General features: G+C 36.0%; 1 protein-coding gene across 1 annotated transcript; it reads right to left on the bottom strand.

Moving 5' to 3' along the window:
* Nucleotides 1-365: 365 nt before the first annotated feature.
* LOC119534907 (39S ribosomal protein L47, mitochondrial-like) lies at nucleotides 366-1,498 on the bottom strand. The gene has a single exon (XM_037837458.1). It carries the CDS (start codon nucleotides 1,496-1,498, stop codon nucleotides 740-742), a length of 759 nt encoding a protein of 252 aa, XP_037693386.1. The 3' UTR covers nucleotides 366-739.
* Nucleotides 1,499-15,865: the final 14,367 nt, after the last annotated feature.

The following is a 15,865-nucleotide window of genomic DNA, read 5'->3' on the forward strand; positions in this document are numbered from 1 at the left end:
CAATTTCCACTTAAATTTTTTAAGGCTTTAACTGGCTCTATAAATTAAAATGAGTTTGTGCTTTCTTTGAAATGCACTTATTCTTATTATAAGCATTTTATAATTTTGTATAAATATCTATTTTCTCTAAAATATTTTGCTTTCAGTAAAATGCTTTCCAACTCTGTTTATTATATTAATTACCAGTGGATTGGTAGAATTGCTTTTTATGGACTAGTAAAACTTACTGCCTATGCTTTTTACCTCAGGCTTGTAAAATTAAATAAAAATTGCCATTCCAGAAATATTTTTGGACTGTCATGCGTTGTTACTCACTACTTGCAGATGCTCAATGTATTTATTATTATTTTGAATTAAAGTACTCACTGCTTACACTAAGAGTAGTACCCACATCCTCTTCATATCCCACTACAATAGTAGTAATAAAAATGTAACACGAATTCCAAAAATCACCTTAATGTGTTTCCATGGCAGTTGACATCACTTTGATATTTACAGATAGCAGGTGATAGTAAAACTGCTTAGAAATAAGAATTTATAAAATAGGAATTTAATCTGAATGTTATACTTGATTTTTTAAAATTAATGATCAGTTCCAGAATTATGCTATATTCACATTTACAATAATTTATAATAGTTATTTGACTGATAATCCAATTTCTTTAATAAACCACATAATGTATTTACTTTCAAATACAGACTTATTGAAGAAAAAAATGGTAAGAAAAGAGTTCAGATATTAGACAAGACTTGACTTCTGGACTTCAGAAAGATGTGGAAATTTTTCCTGAAGAAATTTTTCTTTCTTTTTCTTTAAATTTTTCTTTCTTGCTTCGATGCGGGCTTGTTTCTCAAGTCTCAATCTGACAAAATGGTCTACATAAGGCATTGCAAAGAATCGTTTCCTATTGTATCTTTTATTTAGGTGCCAAGGTATAGGCCATTGCTTGAATTTGTGCCAGATGATTCTTCCAAAGATGTCTCTTCTCCAAGCACCAGGTCTGGCTTTTTCTTGACCAGTCTGAAGAAGCCTTAGGGCATCTTCTCTTTCCTGGACAACCTTATCTAATGCATCCATGGAATCTATCACCTTTTCTAACCGCTCTGGACTCGGCATTGGCCATCTCTGCCTCTTGGCCTCCTGCTCCAGAGTTAGGAGCATGTTTCTTTCTTTCAACAGGACATACCAGAGTTTATGTAAATCTTCATTACTTTTGTTCCTTAATTGCTGACAGGTCCAAGAAGCACCAGATTTCACTTTTTCTTCCCCCCAATTCTTTGGGTCATCAAAAAATTCTTCTAGTCCTTTCCTTGACAACGTGGTATGAAGTAATCTACACTGGTGAAAAGATGTGGCATTTGGTGTATCCTTAGGCAACAAACTAAGAACAAACCTGAAACCTGGACTACCAGGGGTCTGAGAAGTTAATAATGCTCTGGAAGCCTTCAGGGTTTCTGAGACCACTCGGCAAACTACAGCCAAACGAGGCACCGCCATTTTTTCGCATAATTCAGAGAAGTGCTTTTAGACTAATGATATTATTAAAGCAAACATAACTGTTAGACATAACAAATATATTTTATTACTATGATTCAGGTAGTAATATAATTTTTTTAAAAACTGACTTCTTAGGAGAGGATCGTATTCCCCATACTCACATCACTATAAATTACATAGTGATTACTTTATAAAATGTTTATAAAATGTATACTTTGGACTTCTGCTGGCTTGGAAGGAAGTAAACAGCTATATTGTAAACGTCCTAAGGAGCCACTTGGAAAGGTGGCCTCTAGGAGCTGAGAGCTGTCCCAAAATGGGGACCATAGTCATACAACCAAAACAAAATGAATTCTGCAACAGCCAGTGAACTTGGAAGAGGATGCTGAGTCTCAGATGAAATTCACAGTTCTGCTGACACCATGCAACTCTTTCAGCTCTGTGAAACCCTGAGCAGGGGACCTGGCTATCTTGATTATGGACTCCTGACCTACAGACACTGTGAGAGAACAGCTTTGTGTTGTTTTAAACAATTAAGTCTGTGGAAATGTGTTACACAGCAATAGGAAATTAATAGCCTAGGAACTGCTTAGATAACTTTGAAAAAGATGACTATTATGAAAGGACTCCATATTCTAGATATTAAAACTCACTTTAAAATCTTGCTAATCAAAATTGTCGTTTATAGCAACAAAAGGTGATATAAAAAAAATCATCAGAAAAAAACAAATACTCCTATAACCAATTGAGCATTTAAATATATTAGATATGGCACCTAACATTTAAAAAAATGGTTTGGAAAATTGGCTAAATATCTGGGGGTGAAATTAAATTTATAATCTGATGTTATAGCTATATAAAAGTATGAAAGAGTTAAATTTAAGAAATTAAATTATGAGGAAAGAATGGAGGGGAGGAAAGATCTGCAAGCATAAAATTTGACAACACACGCCAAGATCCTTAATAAAGTTCATATTCCTAGGTATACTAATCCCACTGCCCAGAAAGTATTCTCAGAAAACTCAGAAATGAAACAACTGATTTTGAGTAAAGATTTTTATCTTAACATCATTTATGTCTCCAAAAATATTCAACAATAGAGAAATGCTTTAAGTATGATATAGTAATATAATAAAAGTACTTACATAGTCTTCAAAAGTAAGCTTGCCAATGAATGCATTAAATAAGACATTTTTACTAAAATCATTTACTCTAAAAAACTTTTACTAACTTGAGAACAATCTTATGCTATAAAGTTGAGTGAAAAATCAAGAAAACTTATAAAATCACTTCAAGAAAAAAGTATGAAATTACTTAAATATCACATGTTCATACAGAATATTTAAAAAGCAAATGTAAAAAAACCTAAAGATCTATCTATAATCTTACCACTCAGGACCAAGCACACTGATACTGTTTCACTGAATTATTTTTTCAGACCTTTCTCAATACATATATTCATATTTAAGTATAACTTTTTAAAATAAAAACTGCAATAATAAAAGTATGTGTACTTTGTGGTGAGGTAAATGAGAAGATTACGAGTTTGAGCAACTCAGTTTTTTCATCCCTGTAGCAAGAATCATAATACATTTAGCTCACAGGTCATTTCTAAGTAATTAAGGTAGCGGGCATCCAGACACCTAGTGCAATACTTAGAATAGAATAGATAATAAAGGGACTGAATGATAAGTGTGAGAGGAGACAATTTATAAATCCCAAGTCACCTCATTAATGAGTGTTAGCAGCAAGATTGCAGTTTGGGTATGTCTAACTCTAAAGTCCATGCTCTTGCTAGCATAGTGACTATGATTTGGAAATGGAGAGTAGAATGGAAAGAGGCACCTGGGAGGCAGATAGTAACAGTGTTTTCATGAAAACATTCTCTCTTCACCAAATCTGAGTTATGTTGATGTGCTGTGACTTATGTTTTGGGTAACTGTAAACTATAATGTGCTAGAGTGCAGTGATTTACAAACACCTGGTACACCCTCCTTTGCTATCAATCACAGCCTCCTCCCCTTCTCCATCTGGAAGCAGCTAGAGTTCTTTCTGACATACTGCTGACAGCAAGTACCATCAGATTAGAATTGAGTTCCAGGATGCAACACATTTGCCATACCTGCTACAGTGACAAGATCTGTAGAAACATTCTGTAACCAGAATGACTAGATGCTCCAGAGGTGAGTAAAGTAGGCAAGAAAATAAATTAAGTTACCTTTCTATGAGGAGGTCTTCTAGAGAAAAAGAAGAAGAGATTGGCACAGAAGCCATGAGATAAAAAAGGCAACACTGTCAACATTTGAATTAAATGATGACTTATTTACCATAGTTAGAGTTAGAAAAGAAAGTGATAAAGGCTATACCAAATATGGGATGCCAGAACTGGAAAGCTCTATAATTAGTAGAAAGGAAATGCAAAATAAATAAATAAATAAATAAATAAATAAATAAATAAAAATTAAAAAATACAATAGCAGACATGTAGTCACAGCAACATAGTGATAAAAAGAACTTGATATACTTACAAAGAGAAGCCATGTAGGAAAAAAAAAAACATACAACAAAGACTGTTTCAATTGCACAGCAAAGCTGTAAAGTAAATCTCAAGGAGCCAGAATTGAAGAATGCACTGAAAACAAAAGTGATATGCTCCTAAGCTGCTACTGTGGCAGCACTGGTTGGGGTTAGAGGGTGTGGGTTATCATTCACAGATAGAGTTTTCAGATGAGATCTGCATAAAGTAGTGGAGAGTTGAAATATATTCACGAGGCTGGGACTCTTAAAGGAGACACACTGAGTAAAATGTATTAGAAGAAAACAGGTCCCACCAACATAGGGAGATGCAAGCCATTTGTAAGACTTTGCAAAGGCTAAATATATTTTAACACCATATCCCCATGTACTTTGTGCTCCTGTTTATGCAATTTTAAGTAAATTTTTATCACCTTTAACTCAAAGTTAAAAAGAATGCGGTCTATCTATTTGAAAATGTAACAACACAATTCTAAATGACTTATAAGTACAAAAAAAATAAATAGATAATAGAAATTATAAATGATTTAGTACTCAGTAATAATGAAAATATTACGTATCAAAACACATAGAATATAAAGTGATAAAGTGATAAAGAAAATTCATATCAGAAAAGAAGGAAGTCTGCAAATTTGATTAAGTATCTGGTGGCTTGAACTGTATGTACCCCAGAAAAACATGTTCTTAAACTTAATCCATTGCAGTGACTGTGAACCCATTGTAAGTAAGACCTTTTGATGTGGTTACTTCAGTTAAGGTATAGTCCACCTCAATTAGGATGGGTCTTAATCCTATTACTGGAGTCCTTTATAAGCAGAATGAAATTTAGACAGATAGAAAGAAAGCTACTGGAAGGAAGAAGCTGAAATTCAGCAAAACCCAGAAGAGAATAGAGAGGCCAAGAAAGGCCACCATGTGCATTGCCATGGGACAGAGGAGCCAAGGACCAAGTATGGCCTACAGCCAGCCCCAGAACACCAGTTTTCAAGAAGAAAGCCTCATCTTGATGATGCCTTGATTTGGATTTTTCCTGGCCTTAAAACCATGAGCCATCACATTCCCATTTTTAAGCCAATCATGGCATGGTACTTGCTTGAGCAGCCAAGGAAATAAAAACAATATCTGACTCAATAAGTTAGATAGAAGTTATACAGCAAAAATTTGCCTTGTGGAGGCAGGGCAAGATGGTGACTTAGGGAGGTGTGGGATTTAGTTTATCCTCCAGAACAACTAGCATATAGCCAAGAACAACTAGTAAATAGTCTGGAACAACTGTTGGGTGACATCTCTGATGGGACACATATTGTACACCAGTTTGGAAAGGGTGGAATGGCTGAGATCACAGCATAAGAACTGTAAGTAAAGCTCCCCAAACAGCAGAGCTGGTGCCCCACCCCTACCAGCCTGGCAGGATGAGCTGAAACAACTCCCTGTGGGAAAAAGAAGCACTCTACTAGGAGGAAGGAAAGGTACCTCAACCAAGCTCCAACTGTGATTTTAGTTAAAAATTTTAGACTACTGAATACAAGCTACAAGCACAGATAAACCCAGAACTGACCCAGGCAAGGGTGGAGTTAAGATAGTAGGAGACACACAAAGGAGGAAGTCAAATGTAGGAGATAAATCCCTAATGGACTTATCTTCCCTAAGGAAAGGGGGAGGCAGGGCCCAGCTCACATGGCTGCCATCCTTGAGAGAATTCAGTCCCCAGGGCCTGGGAGAAACAAAAAAAACAGAAACAGCTTAATCTTGGCTTCTGACACTCTCAGTCCCTGGCTGGGACAGGGTCTACTGAGAACTAAAGACACTGCACCTCTTTATGCCAGTGGGGAGCTGCAGGCTGACAAATTCCACCTGCTGGGCAGGCTAGGAAAAGCACGAAGTCTAGAGGCCTCACAGGAAAGTCTGACAAACTTGTAGGTCTCCTCCACAGGGAAACTTGGTACTGATTACATCCTTGTTCTGGTTTGCTAATGCTACCATTATGCAAAATGCCAGAAATGGATTGACTTTTATAAAGGGGGTTTATTTGGTTACAAATTTAAAGTTCTACAGCCATAAAAGTGTCCAAACTAAGATAGAAACATGAGTATACCTTCAATGGAGAAAGGCCATTGGCATCTGGAAAACCTCTGTTAGCTCAGAAGGCACGTGGCTGGCATCTGCTTTGTTCCTAGACTGTGTTTCAAAAATGGAGTTCTCCAAAGTGTCTCTGCATCAGCTTCTTGACAGCAAACTGTGTGTCAGTAAAAGTCTGCTTTCAATGGCCATCTCCAAAATGTCTCCCTAGGCTACAGCATCATCTGGGCCCATGTGGCTCTTTTTAAAGTACTGCAGTAAACTAATCAAGACCCACACTGAATGGGCGGGTCCACACCTCCATGGAAATAATTTAATCAAAGGTATTACCCACAGTTCGATGGGTCACATCTCCATGGAAACAATGTAATCCAAAGATTCCAACCCAATCAATACTAATACATCTGCCCCCACAAGGTTGCATTAAAGAACATGGCATTTTGGGGGACATAATACATCCAAACTGGCACAACCCTCTTCCTGATACCTGGGCCCATCTGGTTTGGGAAAATCTGATTGGGGTAATCAAGGAAACCAGATTCCTAGACAACAAAAAATTATGAATCACACCAGATAAAACAAAGATATGGCCCAGTCAAAGAAACAAACTTAACACTTCAAATGAGATACAGGAGTTGAAACAACTAATTAAGTATCTTCAAACAAAAATGTTAATAAATATTTAAATATGTTAAATCCATTCAAAAATGAAATTAACAATTTGAGGGAAGATATGTCAAAATAGATGAAGGACATAAAGAAGACATTGGGTGAACATCAGAAAGAACTTGAAAGTTTGAAATAATATTGGCAGAATGTAAGAAAATGAAAGGCACAATAAAAGAGAGGAAAAGCATGATGGAGACATACAGCAGTAGACTTGAAGAGGCATAAGAAAGGATTCAGGAGCTAGAGGACAGGACACCTGAAATCCTACACAATAAAGAATAGATAGGGAAAAGAATGGAAAAATATGAGCAGGGTCTCAGGGAATTGAATGACAACATGAAGCACATGAATATACATGTCATAAATGTCTCAGAAGGAGAAGAGAAAGGAAAAGGGGAAGAAAAAATAATGGAGGAAATAATGACTGAAAATTTCCCATCTCTTATGAAAGACATAAAATTGCAGATCCAAGAAGTGCAGCATACCCCAAACAGAATAGATCTGAATAGACTTACTCCAAGACATTTAATAATCAGATTATCAAATGTCAAAGAGAAAATTCTGAAAGCAGCAAGAGAAAAGTGATCCATCATATACAAAGGAAACTTGGTAAGACAATGTGCAGATTTCTCAGTAGAAACTGTGGAGGCAAGAAGGCAGTGGCATGACACTTTTAAGATACTGAAAGAGAAAAACTACCAAACAAGAATTCTACATCTGGCAAAACTGTCCTTCAAAAATAAGGGAAAGTTTAAAATATTTTCAGACAAACAAACACTGAGAGAGTTTGCAAACAACTATTTCTGCTCTATGAGAAATAGTAAAGGGAGCAATACAGGCAGATAGGAAAAGACAGGTGAGAGAGGTTTGTAGAAGAGAGTAGAAATGAAGACTATCAGTGAGAGTAAGAAGAAAGAGAGGGAAAACAAAATAAAATACAAAAAGATATCATATATAAATTCCAAAAGTCAAAATGGTAGACATCAGACATTACTTGAGTTAAATTAGCCAGAAACAAAAGGACAGGTACTCTATGGACTCAGTAATATGAACATTGATGAACAAAATTTGAGAGTTAAAGTTGAGAACACAGGTTATCAGGAGATAGAAAGAGGTTAGAAATTGGGCATTTGATGCTGAAGGAGTACATAGGGGTAAACAGGATTGATTGTAGAGATCCAGAAATGGGGAGCATAATGCTGTGTGATGGTAGCACAATATTGTAAGGACTCTGAACAAAGAAGAGTGTGAGTACAGTTGAAAGAGGAAGGCTAGGGGCATATATGACATGATAGGAGATAGGAAGGAAAGATAGGAGATGAAGATTGAGATTGTATAACTTAGTGAAACCTAGAGTGGTCAATGATGGTGATTAAATGTACAAACATAAGAATGTCTGTAAAAGAGGGAGAACAAAAGAAAGTCAGCATTGCAAGGTGTTGAAAATTGGATAATACAAGGGAAAAAAATACAATCAATGCAAACTAGAGTCTATAGTTAATGGTCACACTGTAAGATGCTTTCATTAATTGTAATGAAGGCAATATACCAAAGCTGAATGTCTATGAGGAGGAGTTTAGGGGAGTGATATGGCATTCTTGGTAGTGGTATCGACCTTTTCATTGTATTTTACTTTATTTTTATTTTTCTTCTATCTTTTATATTTTTATTCTTCATTTTTTTCCTCTTTCTTTGCAGAGGGAATGGAAGTGTCCTCAGATAGGTTGTGGAGGTGAATGCATAAATATGTGACTATACTGGGAATCATTGATTGTTTACTTAGAATGAATTGTATGGTGTATGAATAAAATTGTCTAGAAAATAAACAGGGATACAAATGCTGGAGAAAATGTGGAGAGAGGGATGTACCTACTCACTGTTGGTAGGGAAGTAGAATGGGGCAGCCCATCTGGAGGGCACTATGGTGGTTCCACAGAAAGCTAAGTATGGGGTTGCCATATGGTCCTGCAACACCATTATTGGGTTTGTACTTGGAAGAACTGAGAGCAGGTACATGAATGGACATCGCACAGTGGTGTTTATGGTGGCAACAGATGGAGGTGACATAACGGTACATCAACCAGTAAACAGAATGATGAACTGTGGTTTATACATTCAATGGAATATTTAGCAGCAGCAAGAAGAAATGAAGTTGTGAGGTATGCACCTAGATGAATGGACCTTGAAGACAGTATGTTGAATGAAATAATTCAGAATCCAAAAGATAAACATTGTAACGCCTCACTAATAAGGACTAACTATAATGTACATACACTGAGAATTGAATCTGAGAGCACAGGTTATCAGAGGAAGGCTTATGGTAAAGATTCCTAGGTTGTAAGCTCTTACAGAAGTTACATCTATTCACGAGTTGTAATGGTTACTTTAAATTCTGAAATGCTGAGCTGTTTGTACATAACCTGGTCAGTCCCTGGAACTTCAAGTATCTGTGTGACACCCGAGACTCAAAGCCAGAGTTCGGCAGTTGTGAATGTCAGCATTACCCCATACAGCAAGTGTTGAAGAAGCTGAAAAACAGAGGTCAGACTTCAGTTAGAGATATAAACAAAATGTACTTGTTTAGGACTAAGGTAAACCAGGCTAGAGGGAAAAGCATGATATTGACTTTGTTTCAAAACTTTAACTTCTATGTGAGACCAAAAGGAATTGATGTTTATTTGGTTGAAAATCTATATTTTCTGTAGCATGCTATCTAATTTATCTTGTATGGTCAGTTTATTCAAACACCATAATTACATGGAATCTTGAATAGTGGGTGAGATCTGTTTGGTTTGTACAGGTTAGCATGAGGCTCCCATACATCCCAGAGTAATTTGGGTGGAGAATAAAAATGTATTTACAAAGCCCACTCGAGGGACTGGGGAAATATCTGGATATATTAAACTTCCCCACCTGGGGAATTCCCAATATTCTTGCAAGCCCTGGGGACTACCATTGTAGTAGGCCAGAACCTCGATCTTGGGGCTTGTCTTATGAAGCTTGTTATTGCAAAGGAGAGGCTAAGCCTACTTACAATTGTGCCTAAGAGTCACCCCCAGAGAACCTCTTTCGTTGCTCAGATATGGCCTCTCTCTCTAAGCCAACACTACAGATAAACTCACTGCCCTCCACACTACATGGGACATGACTTTCAGGGATGTAAATCTGTCTAGCAACCTGGACATGACTCCCAGAGATGAGCCTGGGCCTGGCATTGCGGTCTTGAGAAAGTCTTCTTGACAAAAAGGGGAAGAGAAATCGAACAAAATAAAGTTTCAGTGGCTGAGAGATTTCAAACGGAGTCGAGAGGTCATTCTGGAGGTTATTCTTAAGCCTTAAATAGATATCCCTTTTTAGTTTTTAGTGTATTGTAATAGCTAGAAGGAAATACCTGAAACTGTTAAATGCAATCCAGTATCCTTGATTCTTGAAGATGGTTGTATAACTATATAGCTTATACAGTGTGACTGTGTGATTGTGAAAGCATTGTGGCTCACACTCCCTTTATCATAGGGTATGGACAGATGAGTAGAAAAAAGGGAGACAAAAAGTAAGTGAATAATAGAGTGGTAAAAGGAGTATGAGATGTTTTGAGTGTTCTTTCGTATTTTTATTTTTATTTTCATTCTTATTTCTATTTTTATTTCTTGGAGCAGTGAAAATGTTCAGAAAATTGATTGTGGTGATGAATGTACAACTATATGATGATACTGTGAGCAACTGAATGTACACTTTGAATGATTGTTTGGTATGTGAATATATTTCAATAAAATTGCTTTAAAAATTACCTTGTAGTATTGACATTTGTAACCATTCCCTTTATGTATTCAGCAAAGCACTGCATCTCTTAATCCATAGAGTAAGATAGGAATGAAAGTATAAAGTTTGAAAGAAAAATACACACTTGTCGTTCTTAACTGACAATATGATTGTCTACACAGAAAATCCAGAGAAATCTTTAAGCACTCAAAACCAAACAGAAGCAACCCCATGCTTTCTCCTCAGTCTGTAGTGTTTTTGTACAGGCTTGCTGCAGTCCTTGGGGTTTGTGGCTGTTTCCCTACCTCCCACCACATGGTGATCCCTCTCCTTGTGTCTGCTCTTCTGGTTTCTTCTGACTTCTGGCTTCTCCCTGTGGCCTTCTCTGACTGACTGTGTCCAGATTTCTTCTGCGTACAAAGGACTCCAGCGATGTGGAGTAAGGCCCACCCTGATTCAATCAGGCCACATCTAAATAAACTCTTAGAAGATCCCACTCACAAATGATTTCACACTTTAACTAATAGGATCCTATTTACAAATGAGTTCACACTCTCAGTAATGGGGATTAAAAATACATCCTTTGTTGGGACACATAATTCAGTCTATCACAGTTCTATATAAAATATATATAAAAAATCAAACAAAGTAATTTTTAAATGGGTTTTAACAAATTAGGAAATCATAAAAAGAATAAAAATGTGGAAGATCTTTCTGGAGAAAATGGACTTCAGTGGAAGTCATGAAAGAGACCCAAATACATATTAGAATTCCTAATCATGGATGGTAACATTCAGTGACTGACATGAATATGTCAGATCCTGGAAAATTTTCTATAATTCAATATGTTTACCCTAAAATTACTAATAATATTTTTCATAGAATTTGAAATGTTTAACAAAAACGTACATGGAAAAGCAAAGAGCCTAAAATAGTTGAGTGTGTTCTGAAGAAAAATAGGTGAAGAAGATTATAACCAGACTAAAATATATGCATTCTACAAATAGTGAGGACAAATCTAGTACCAGACACTGTATTAATTGCTTAGACTAAATCAGTGATCAAAGATGATGAAGATCTCTACCCTTTTACCCTTATTACATAAGGCCAGTTTAATTGAGAGTTGTATTTTTCAGTATTAGCATTTGACCAAGGGATGAGAATAGACAGTCCAAAGACAGAGCAACATGTGTATGGAAAATTTCTATGTGATAGGGGAATATTGCAAATTAGTAATTAAATATTTAATAAATAATGCAGGAACAATAGTTTCTCCATACTGAGAAACAAAATAAGAGTGTTACTTCACATTTTAGATAAATAAATTCCAGACAGATTAAAGATCTAAATGAGAAGCACAATGTTTTATATTTTCACAAAAGAATATTGAAGATAATTTTAACATATTGGATTAGAAAAAGATTTATTAAATAGTACAAATCAAAAAAGGAAAATATCGATTCATTTGGGTATATCAAAACAACAACAAACTACTAGGGACATCAAAATATACCATGAAAAAAAATGAAGATGTTAACCCTGTGGGATTAGATATATTATATCTATAGCAAACACAGAGTAGGTATCCAGAATATATAAAGAACATCTAAAAAGCAATACAGAAAAGGCAACCATTTCAATAGAAAAACACAATGGAAATTAACAAGCATTTCACAGAAGCAAAAAACCAAATGGCTAATAAACGTGAACAGATGTTCAATTTCAATAGCACTCCATAAAATGCAAATTAAAACAATAAGGCATATTTTACACCCATCAGATTGGATTGGAAAAAAATTTAAAAGTTGACATAACAAATGTTGCTGAGAATATCTAGCAAAAGAAGTTCTCATCACATGCTAGTGGGTGTGTAAACTGTTGCAAATGTTTTTAAGAACAATCTGGCAGATTGTTTGTAAGGTTGGAGCAGAAATTATTTTATGAGCAACTACCTCATAAGACAGTTCACTTTCTGGGTATGTACCTTTGAGAAATTCTCACTAAAATATACATGCATGAAGTATGAAATGAGGCATGAACAAAAATATTTATTAATGAATTATTTTTAACAGGAATAAATTACAAGTAATTTTAACCGTCAATGGACAGAATAACAGATAATAAATTGTGATAGGTTTAGATAATACAATACTGTATAAACATTGGTAAATTGCTAAACATAATATGGAAGAAGTACAACATGACTGATAAGAATGATATACTATTTCAAAATTTTATGAATATACATGCATGTATAAATAATGTAAAAACTTTCATAGAGTACATAAAACACCATAATCAGATTGTATCTACAAATGAAGGGAAACATATGGGACTGGGGTAGGCCACCCAAAGGTCTGCAACTTCTGTGTAATGTATTAATTCATCAAAAATTATAAATCATTTATGGCAAAATAAAATGTGATAAATTTATGTGGTGTCTCCAGATTTTTTTCTTGCTTGAAATATATTCAAAATCATAATAATACCCTTTGTCTTAGTTTGTCCAGTCTGATATTACAAAATACCACAGACTGGTTGACTGAAACAACAGGAATATATTATCTCAGTTTTGGAGGCTAGAAGTCCAAAATCAAGGTGTTGGCAGGTCCTGCTTTCTCTGAAGTCAGTAGTGTGCTGGTGTTGGTTTGCTTGCTAGAAATCAATCTCTGCCTCTGTCACACGTGATCTGTCCCTTTACTTCTCCTCCTGTAAATTCCTTTTCCATGTCCCAAATTCCTTTGCTTATAAGAATAACAGTCATTTGGATTAAGGCTCACCCATGGGGTCCAAGATCCCATTTTCAAATGTGTTCTCACCCACAGGACCAGGGGATAGGACTTGAACATGTCTTTGTGTGGGGCATGATTCAATCTGCGACACTTTTAAAAAAAATATTAAGGTGTAATCATGGACTGGAATGATTATCATTTCTTAGAGACTTTGGCTAAGAGTTAGAAGCCGACCGCAATGTCCCAGGCAATATTTAAGAAGAAATTAGAGAATGTGTTTTAAAGGGAAAATAGATTAGCCTTCGTTTCTTTTTGGATCTTCTTTCTGAATGACAAGAAATAAGTTCAAATACATGGTTCAAATAAAAGTTCAAATAAATAACATCTATTTCTAAGATGTTTTCTCTGATTAATGTGGAAAAGCTGAAGCTAGAGGAGGAATTCTTCCCATTATCAGCAAGGCAAGCAAAGGGCAGAGAGAAGAGGACAATTATGAAAGTTTATTGTGTACCACTCAGTTTTTCATCTAGCACAGAGAATTTTTTTTTTTTTTTTTGAAGTCTGATTGAATCATCACAAATGCTGGGATCAGAGACGGATAGTAAGATAAAATCTCCAATGTGTAATTTCTTAAGGATGTGGAGGCTCAGCAGATACAGCATCTTTGAATTCTACATTATGAAAGGGAAAAATGAATGAGGAAGTTGAAGGAGAGAAGAAACAAGGAAGTGATGAAGTTTTCAGCCCTGGTCTGGGAAACAAGACACTTGGAGTCAGCCCAATCTATTTTATTAAATAATTGGGTTATTTTCCTCAGGCAAATCACTTACATTTCCTGGGTCTCATTTCCTCTGTAATATTAGAACCCTGCTGTTTACTCCTCTCCTTTTACATCCATCAGCTTTAAAATTCTAAGTCTATATTTGGAAATTATTGAATTGGGGAGGAACAGATAGCCATCCTCCCCAACTAATGTCCCAAGGATGGTAAGCAGCTTGTTGGTCCAAATCTGGTACTTCCTTAGTCAATATAGCAAAACCAGGCTGCCCTTGGCACTAGGCATGCTACAGATGTTCCAGCAACAGTTCTTGATTGATTCACCCATCTTCCTGATGAGGCAGGGTAGACCCCATGGTTACCTCTGCTTCCCAACACTGGCCGTCAGCCAAAAGTAGCTAAGGCTGCCGGCTGCTGCGTCACTCATTAACAATGTAATAATCAGTTCAACACTCTCATCAATGTTAACAGCAACTAAGTCACTTCTGTTGGGTCCCTACCCTTTTGGTGATTGCTGGAGTGTGATACACCCAGGAAAGCTCTGCTTGGTGCATCTTTTATAAGAACTGCCTCTGTGTATGTAAGTTACTGATTCAGTCACAGCCTAACACTTGTTAAGGAGGGTAATTCCTCTCCACCTCCCAATATATTGAATTGAATTCTATATTTGTGTTGAATTGTTCAACAACATGGCCAGGTTTGAGTCTAGTGGTCCTCTGGTCAAATTACAGATCGCAGAGTTCCCCTAAAATGGTTCATATCAGGCTTCTATCTGTGAAGCCACTCCATGGATTCATTTTCATGCTAAATATATGAATGAGTGGTCATCATGTTATATCAGCAAACTAACAGAAATTTTGGGGATGGTTTCCTGACGCAGTTGATACCTTAGTGTTGTGTGTAAGTGGTGTCTGTGTTTTACTGTAGCTAAATACTTTTTCTACACTAAGCTGCACAGTAATGATTGCAAACTAAGGAGCACTAACTTCAGTAAGTTAAAGAATACTAAATGAGTTTAAAAATGTTATGTTCATAGTTCAATGATCATTTCATGGGAACCGCACCCATTAAATGTCTTCATACCGTGACAAGGAATCTTTTCTCACTCTTTTCTCACTGAAAACAAGGCCAAGCTCATCAGTAAAGGGAGGGAACAGGGAACTAAGCCTACAAAAACAGAACGGCACTTTGGAGTCAGCTGATTTGCAATGTGGTAATCCACTGTTAAAATTGCCAATATTTATTTGGCACTTAAAATTTCCAGGCTATGTTTTAAGAGCTTACAATGTTCTCATTGAATACTCACAACAACTCCAAGATGTAAGAAATTATTGTTATCCCTTTTACATAGATGAAGAATCCCAGAATGATCAGATTTGCCTAAGGTCACAGAGATGGTTAAAGATGGTGCAAGGAAGTGAATTCAGTCAGACACAAAAGCCAGTACTCAGTGTTCTTCCTAGACATTTGCATTATAAATTAGCATTTATTTCCAATGTACAACAAATATTGCTAGCCACATTTTGACAATAAAATGATGTATCTGTTCATTTATGTCTAATGAAATTCTACTGGAAAAATGCTAGAACTATGAACTCTAGAGGAAAGCATTTATTTTTTTGTTACGGCTTTTACAGTCACAACAAGTTTCAGATGACACAGCCCATCGGCCTATTTTGTATTTCCAACCTGACTTGCACTGAATCTGTAGGTTAGCAAATTAACCATTTGAAAATTAATGGCAAAATAATATACAATGGTTTAAAATATTCTTAAATCAGAAGCTCCACAGCCATTGGAAGACTCCTTCCCCTGT

Source organism: Choloepus didactylus, chromosome 5, assembly GCF_015220235.1.
Source record: "Choloepus didactylus isolate mChoDid1 chromosome 5, mChoDid1.pri, whole genome shotgun sequence".
Taxonomy (NCBI): Eukaryota; Metazoa; Chordata; class Mammalia; order Pilosa; family Megalonychidae; genus Choloepus; species Choloepus didactylus.

Coding starts and splice junctions, on each gene's coding strand:
- LOC119534907 (XM_037837458.1), bottom strand. CDS start 1,498: ATGGCGGTGCCTCGTTTGGCTGTAGTTTGCCGAGTGGTCTCAGAAACC.